The sequence below is a fragment of the Papaver somniferum genome, chromosome 5 (genome assembly GCF_003573695.1).
Source record: "Papaver somniferum cultivar HN1 chromosome 5, ASM357369v1, whole genome shotgun sequence".
In the NCBI taxonomy this organism is placed as follows: Eukaryota; Viridiplantae; Streptophyta; class Magnoliopsida; order Ranunculales; family Papaveraceae; genus Papaver; species Papaver somniferum.
The window spans coordinates 123892424-123901327 of NC_039362.1; the positions used below are offsets into that span (position 1 = coordinate 123892424).

The 8904-nt window shown below is 38.0% G+C and overlaps 1 protein-coding gene across 1 annotated transcript; it reads left to right on the forward strand.

Moving 5' to 3' along the window:
• Positions 1-212: 212 nt before the first annotated feature.
• Positions 213-907, forward strand: LOC113277764 (2S albumin-like). Its single transcript, XM_026526761.1, has one exon. It carries the CDS (start codon positions 257-259, stop codon positions 704-706), a length of 450 nt encoding a protein of 149 aa, XP_026382546.1. The 5' UTR covers positions 213-256; the 3' UTR covers positions 707-907.
• Positions 908-8904: the final 7997 nt, after the last annotated feature.

Here is an 8904-nt window from a genome sequence, read left to right on the forward strand (position 1 = left end):
AACAAAATTACTTTGCATTGCACACACTTGTAAGTTGTAAGTTGTAACCAAGATTCCTGACGTACCAAGAGGTGCACCTAATCAACCTAACCATGACAACTGCCATGTTATAATTAGACTGTTAGTCCCACCACGTAATTTCCATGCAAACATAAATCCTTCTATAAATTCTCATCCATTGCTCGCTAATATCTCACACATCATCAAATCATTCTTTTATTATCACTATTTTCAGAGAAGTTCAAAGAAAGAAACAATGGCAAGGTTCAATATCACTACTTTCATAGCAGTTCTTTTGGTTGCAGTATTTGCCATAGCTGCGGTGGAGGCATCGATTTACAGGACCACCGTTACCACCACTGAGATCGAAGACAGCTCGGACAATCAACAATCACAGAGGTGTCAACGGCAAATGCGCGGGATGCGAATGAATATGTGCCAACAGTATCTACGACAATCATCGCAAAGAAATGATGATATTATGATGATCGAGAGCAATCCAACAAGGCAAGGACTACAAGACTGTTGTAGAGAAATGAGGGGAGTGAGTGAGGAGTGCAGGTGTGAAGCTGTCAGACAAATGGTGCAACAGATGCAAGGACAGGCGTACCAGGGACAAATGATGCAGAAGGCTAGACAACTTCCTTCTATGTGCGGAATGAGGCCTCAGTATTGCGATATCCGTGGACGATATGTCGAGTACTAGTAGATTAGTACAATTAGGCATTAGCTACATGCACAAGAATGGAGCTATTGACAATAAAAGTGGTTTACTGCTTTTTTCCGCTGTTGCTTAGTTAGGAATGCGCATCATCGTGTGTGTTTGCTTTGTTGTTTCTAGCTTCCCCTGTAAAAGGCACAATCTCTTTAAATAAAACTCAGGTAAATGCTAATTTTTAATTTTAGTTCAAAATTGTCCGCACATTAATTCTAGCCAGGCACATAGTATTAGTATTTTTTTGATAAAAGCATAGTATTAACTAAGCTACGATATGAGAAAATGCCAAGCAAGCTATATAGCAAAGCCCAAAGGGTCATTATGATTACCAACTGGAAATAGCCCAGTTGGCCAGTGGTTGATGAATTTCTAAAAAAAATTAAAGAACGCTGTTTTTGGACATACCGAATTCTTATTAGGCATACAAAAAAATAATCCTAACTTGGGTGACCTTATAAGGGGTACTCTATGGGCATACTGAATTACCTATACACCCTTAAATCTGTGAAATTACTAATCTATCCCTAATCCTAATACAAAAACCTAAAATCATTAAACCAACAAATCAGTTTCATTCAACCCCCTTCTTTTTCTTCCCCCTCCACAGCCAAACCAACTCTCCTTCTTTTTTTTTCATCGCATCATCGCCGAAATTTAATCGTCGATTCGTGAAAAGTTGATCGACGATTAAACTCATCTATATAATGGATCATCGTAAGCAAGTATCTCGTTCTAATCGATCAATTGAACAACTTGTTGAAGAAGAAGATTTAGAGAGTGGAGAACAAACTGAAAATCAACCACAAATCCAACCGGAAGAAGAGATTGAACAAGAACCAACTCCTGAAATGAGAATAAGAAGGTTAGTTCTACAAACCCATCTCATATTTGATGTCTTTGATTGGTATGATAGATTTAATTCGTCAAAAACATGTTTGTGCGGCGGTTACAGGGTAGGGTTCGGCGTAAAACTAATTTTAGATGTGCGCCGAGCTGTTCTTGAAACTGAACCCTGAAAGTGCATATGAACGGCTCGGCTTAAAATGCATATCCGCTTTGAGCCGAACTTAATGACACATAGCCTTATATTTAGGATCGGCTTATTCGATGGTGTTAGATTTGAGCCGAACTTGTGTTGTGTGAATTTTATAAATTTTGCATGTCTATAGGATCGGCTTATATGGTAGTACTAGTATTGCGCCGAATAAATGTTTGTTTAATTTCAGAAATTTTGCATGTGTATAGGATCGGCTTCGCGCCGAATAAATGTTTGTTGAATTTCAGAAATTTTTCATGTGTATAGGATCGACTTATATGGTAGTACTAGTTTTGGGACGAATAAATGTTGTTTCAATTTCATAAGTTTTGCATGTGTATATGATCGGCTTATATGGTAGTACTAGTTTTGCGCCGAATAAATGTTGTTTGAATTTCATGAATTATGCATGTGTATAGGATCGGCTTCTTTGTATGACACCATTTTGCGCCGAATATATGTTTCAATTCATAAGTGTAGATCGGCGTATTCGATAGTATTAGGGTTACACCGAATATTATTGTTAAAATTTCATAAATTTTACAAGGGTATATGATCGGCTTATTTATATGATATCATGTTGCGCCGAATACATGTTTCAATTTATAAGTATAGGTTCGGCTTATTTTGTAGTTTTGGTTGTGAGCCGAATATGTAGAATCGGCTTATAATTATTTTGTACGTATGAGCCGAACCACTCTCTGTGTAAGATAATGAAAATTTTAAGACATAGTTCGGCGCATATGTGTTATTTCGGGTAAGCAGAACCTTCTTATTTGTTGACAAGTTTTTGGTATTTCAAATCCATATTTCATATAGTTTGTGTTCTTTTTTTGTTCGAAGTAGTCTTATAACTTTCATACTTGTGTCAGGACCACTGCAGCTAAAAAGAGGAAGAAGATGGAGGTAACACCTTCTACTTCTAAAACTCCCGATCCTCGAGGAGGAGGTAAGAAAAAATTGGGAGCGGGAGGTAGAGGATGCATTTTAGAAGAATAAGCTGAACAAGTAAGAGTTGAAAGACAAGAAGAAGGAATAGCTGAAGATGAAGAAGTTGATGATAATCAAGAAGAACATTAAGAAGTTCATCAAGAAACACAACCCCAAGGAAAACCCAAGAAAGACAAGAAAGGTAAGAAGGTGGCAGAGAAGGACGATGATGATCGACGGATCACTGGTTTACACATTCCTGATGAAGATGACATAATTACACCTCGATCAAATGGTTTGCCTCATGGTCTTCCGGAATATGGAGGAAATGTGTTGATTGGTTATGCCGAATCTTGGGCGAAGATAATTTATGGGACTCCTGATCACAACCGTGCAGTCCGAGTATTGAGACACCAGAGGGCAGCGAAATTGAGTCTTGATGAAGAGGTTCCTGAGGTGATTGCTTATGTACAAGCCACTGCTTTATGTCCTGTCATCAATTATGGACATAAGGAATATGATAGTGTGCCGGCCTCTGCCTTTACCGAGAGATTTTTTCCAGAAACTTACACATTTCAATTACCTTTTGGAGAGATGGCAATCACTCCTGATGAGGCTAGTAAGATCACAGGCCTTAAAGAAAGGGGTAGGAGTGTGGACGCTGATTTTTATGACATGAGTTGGGATGAGCTCTACAATTTGTACCGGGAAAGTCTTGGTTGGGGTAATTACAAAACTGAGTTGGAGTTTTGTCGATCCGTTAAAGATGTTGATTCCGTATGCACTCCCAATGGCAGAAATAAGAAGAATAAGAAGATCAAGTTGACCAACTTGAAAAAGGAATTTGAGAACACATAGGAGAGAGTAAAGCAAGGTTTGTTGGTAATGGATCCCATCAAAGTGAAGCAAACCGGAACTGCCTACTTGCTTTATACTCTTGGTAGAGACATATTTCCCGACCTTACCGGAAACAAGATAAATGTTAATTATCTCCAATTGGTAAAGAATATTGAAACTTGTAACAAGTATGCTTGGGGAACGGCTACGCTCGCTTACCTGCTGGACCAACTTGCCACCGCGTCTAGGTTGACAAGTACAAACATCGGAGGAAACTTCACTTTTCTCTAGGTAACTTTTGGGAGTTCAGAGTATGGTTCGGGTTATAACTACAAAATCGTATAAGCGGAACTTATTATTTATTTGGTTCGGCTTATAATACTTGATCCATATAAGCCGAATAGTTCTCTGAGTTTGCAAACTTTATTCTTACTTTGATGTTTCCAAGTAAAAATTGTTTCTATCACTTCAATTCCTTTGATTTTTGAATGTGGTTCTTTGGATGTAGGTGGGGATATGTGACCATTTCCCAATTTTGAACTTGGCCAAAGTATTTTAGAAGGATGTCGATTATGTTGATACAGAGCCAACTGCAGCACGGTACGCGTATGAGGACTCGAAGAAAAGGAACAAAAAAAAGTTGGTGGCAAGTTTGAGAGAGACGTTAGACCTAATGGGTGTTGATGATGTCGTTTTTCAACCATATGAGAAGGAATATGAAGAAGATGAAGTTGTTGAAGATGAGGATATGACGGTAGGTATGTATCATAGGCCATTGTTTTATCCCGGTGGTTATGTTATACACGATCCTCGGCGAGTACTACGTCAATTACGATGCGTCCAAAAGGTTCTTTTGTTTGATGAGAAATTCAGGTTGTTACCAAAGAGTGGTACTGGAACTAAAAGCACCACTTCATCTTGGGAACCAAAGTATGATCCTGATCTCACCCTTGAGTTTTGGAATAACTTAGAGGATCACACATTAGATGCGTCCAAGTTAACACCTTTACTTGATGATCCATGTAAAGAGGATCCGAGCTATATGGATTGGTATACCAAATTTCTCATCCCTTCATTATCAATAAGAAAAGTCAAAAGGTAGCTGATAAGGGGAAGGCGAAGGCAATCAAGATCACCAACAAGTCTACTTCCGAAGATGTAGTCAACGCTTTCAAGATAATGGTAAGAATGACTTCACTTTATACTATTTTCATATATTAATTATGGTAAAAACGTCTTCAACCTCACGGTTATAAGTTGTTGACAAATGAAAAAATAGGTTGCCGCGGGTAGGGAGATGTTGAAAAAATGAAGGCCAAACTTGGTTGCAAAACACCAATGACTGTGAAAGAACAAAAATACCTCTACAACAAGTGGGATGCAATCATCAACAAAGGATAAGGACCCGAGGAACCCGCACAAAGGCCTGCCACTAAGAGGTCTCGACAAGTTGGTGAAGGTACAAGTGGAGGTGGTGCTATCGGCCAACCCGGTAATGATGCGTCGGAAGATGAAGACCAAGGTGGAAGAAGAGGTGGTCGTGGAACTAAGAAGAGGCGTCGTGGTTAAGTCCTCTTTTATGTTTCCAAGTTCCTTTTAATTTTTTCTTAACTTTTAAGTACACTCTTATGGTGTTGCAAACACCTTGGTTTTTAGGTGCTAAACTTTGTTTTTAATGGTGCTAGAATTGTGTTGTGGACACCTTGAATTTCATGTTTTAATCAATAGCGTACCAATTAATTAGTTACTTATTACCTCGAATTTATGAAGTTCAGCTTATCATGTAATTTGAGTTATGCGCTGAATATGAAAAATTCTGGTTCGGCTTATCCTGTAATGTTCGTTACAAGCCGAATCATTTGTCCTTTAGGTTCGGCTTATTCGATAGTATTAGTTTTGCGCCGAACCTGTAATTTCGATAGTATAATTTGAGTCCAACGGTTACTTTTTCTAATTTTAAAAAACTCGTATAAGTTGAACCTGTAAGAAGTTTCAAAATTTGAAATTCTAGCCGTTACTTAAACAGATTCGGCTTATTTTCTAACCTTCTTATGAGCCGAACATTGTTTTTTTTTGCACAAAAATCTATGAACGACTCTTTTTTGAAATATATAGCCGTTGTAACCTATATTATATATAGACATACATGGTTTTCATAATCTTCAGAGCATATACTAAAAAAAAATGGCACCCCCAACTCATGAGTTTACTTTAGAAGAAAATTTGTCTCTTTGCACTAATTACGTAGCATACTATCCAAAGAACGGTGAAGAACGACTAGTGAAGGGTTTGATGAGTATGTGCTACTTGGTTAGAATTCATGAAGCCTTCAGCACCGAAACGGGTAATCCTCACAACCGGGATAGTGCGGCCTTGTTTTGCCGAATTGAAACTATTAAAAAAAAAACGGTCAAAGACTTTATAGTTTTAGTTCGAATTGTGAGTCTATATCGTCTTAAGGGTGAAACAAACTCTGAGATTGAAGATCGAGCTCTAGAGGAATGGCGAAGATGTAAAGGAAAGAATTTCGAATACAAAGATCACTACTACATTCTTAGAAGGTTTCTCATTACCCGTTTTGGATATTAGAAGAATTCGACTAGAAATTTATTGTAAGGCTATTATGTAACGGGTGTGTAATCCACATTTTCTATTAATTTGAAAAGTCTATTTGGAATGATATAATAATTTTTGTGTTCATGAATCATGCAAGGTTCGGCTTATCCTATAATTTCAGTAATGCGCCGAATGTTGAAATCCATTGTTCGGATTTCTTCAAAAATATACTACAAGCCGAACCTAGCAGAGTAACTCTGGGTTTTTTTTGGTCAGGTTCGGCTTGTAGTGAAATAATGTTAGAAACCGAACCTGACAAAAAAACTCTGAGTTTTTTTTTGTCAGGTTCAGCTTTCATCAAAATAATACTACAAGCCGAATCTGACAGGAAAACTCTGGATTTTCATCACTCTTTCAGGTTCGACTTTCCTTGAACTAATGGTACAAGCCGAACCATCTCCTGTGTTCATGGTTCCATTTTCCAGAAAACGACACGTTCCATAACCAAAAAGTAAATCATTCAAGTATTTCGTTTTCATGGGTACGTGTAACTGCAATTCTAGTCAAAATATCATCCTCATCATACACGAAAATCAAAAGACACAAAATACGCGGATAAATCCATGAAACATTTTTATGGAGATCCTAAACGAATCTCATCCTTTTCACTGACCTCTTTCTCATCCTCTTCACTAACCTCATCTCATCATCTTCACTGGCCTCTTGCTTATCATCTTCATCCTCATCACTTGAAAACATAATTACTTGTCCACTTGGAGGCTGCACATTCAAAGATACCCAGAGATCCATTTCCGTCGCATAATTTTCACACCAATCCATCGCAAAATTATTTTCAAATCCAGGCCAAAAGGCTGCACTCATCAAGGGTGGTAATGGGCAACTGGGTCTAAGTTTGAGGCCGATAAAATGACAATTTTGAACAAATCCAATAACAAGTCTTCTATCCTTTACACAATTATTGCAAGGTTTTGTTGGAGTCACGTGGATAAAGCTACTACCCGTCCATGCGAAACAATGTACGACGCAATCGAATGTCTCCGCTATTAAGAATCCACAAATGGGCATTGACATCCAATGTTCTTCGGTAATGATAAAATCCCCATGCAAACGACGTTCGAATGCAATGTTCTACGCCTCCACCCCTGCATATCTTCTTGGACCTGTTCTCATCATTGTCTTATAGAATTCTTTGTTTTTACTTAGGGTTTGTAACAATCGTTGCCGAATATAGTTCACTTCATTTTCAGGGGGCACCGGATTATTCCCTTCCTTAAAAGGACCAAGTTGTTCCGCCGTGACGTAATATCCACAATTTCCATCACCTTCCACGTCGTCTATTGCTATAATATGCTCATGAATTATTGGTGATAGATCTTCCAATTAGTTATTGTATATAAAATTGATAGGCCTCAAATACTTACCATACTTATCTCTTTTGGGTCCTCTCATCCTACCAATTTCATGTACGGTCCTTTTATCCTTTATCTTAGTTTGTGAAGGATACATCTTAGCCTTGCCCTTGACATCATCTTTACTATCCTTTGCTTGTGACAGGCAATCATTATCATTCACCTATTTGTTACTTGTTTCGGCTTTTTGAATACTCGGAGGACCTCGTTTTTTTGGAACTTTGACTTCTTCCTCCTTCATCAACTTCTCAATTTCCTTCTTTGCCTTTTCATACCCTATATCATGGTACTCAACACCGGATGGATCCCTTTTAGTATCCAATAGTTCCTTGTTGGCTTATCTAGTTTGAAAATTATTCATTTTCTTACTCTTCCTACCTTTCAGTTCACTCTTCTCCGGTTCCAAAATATTTTCTTGAGTGAAAGGATACATGACCGGCATCATGTTATCCCATAGGATTTTATTTTGAGCTTGGAACATATTCCTATACATCTCCGCCAAATTTTTCCCATTTGTCGTGTCCCATATCTCTAGATCATCCTCGTCGTCTTCGGTTGGGAGAGGATCGAAGCTTAATTGTTTCCAAAAATGATCAATATCCTCGAATGGTATGATACCATCCTTGTACCGAAGTAGGTCGTGGAGGCATGGAAGTCCCATAGATGTCTTCATTTTACAAACACACTCTTCCTCCAAGTTGGCGCCTAATGTCTTAATCAAATCCACTTCTTGCATCAACAAGTCGACGCATAGATGGGAGACTCTATAAGTTAATTCCCTTAGATATTTACTACCATAATGCTTGTATCTAAACATAAGGTTATGCTCGAACGTGGCTTTAATTCTCACAACATCACTTTTGAAATATTCATCAATTGCATCAAAAACCGTGACAAAAGTGTCAACACATCGAAAAAGGTTCTTCTTCAACCGATAATGAGACGACTCTACCATACTTGTGCCTTGGTTGTTGAAGTGTTTGTGCCGATTTGTGAAACAACCCACGAACCTTTCTTTATTAGGTTCCAACACATTTTTGACCAAGTAAGTAATGACATCGGGGTAGTCGGTCTTCCAATGCTCAATAAGCATTTTAAAATTTTCTTCATAGACATCCTCGGTGATTGACCATACCAAATCTTCTCATTCTCCTTGGAAAGAAGCCCGCAACATCTCATTATGTTCATATACTTTCAAGAATTCCTTCTTTTTCTTTACTCGTGTCTCCAACGGTAGTTCAGCAATATTCTCTAATTCTTTCAACTTAAGTGGTTGAATTTTCGATTAACAATTTTTCCTCACATTGCACCATATGTGAAACGTACAAAGAAAATTGAATGCATCCAGAAATACCTTCTTAATAGCATACATCAGCGATGAATCTTGATCGGAAACG

Coding starts and splice junctions, on each gene's coding strand:
- LOC113277764 (XM_026526761.1), top strand. CDS start 257: ATGGCAAGGTTCAATATCACTACTTTCATAGCAGTTCTTTTGGTTGCA.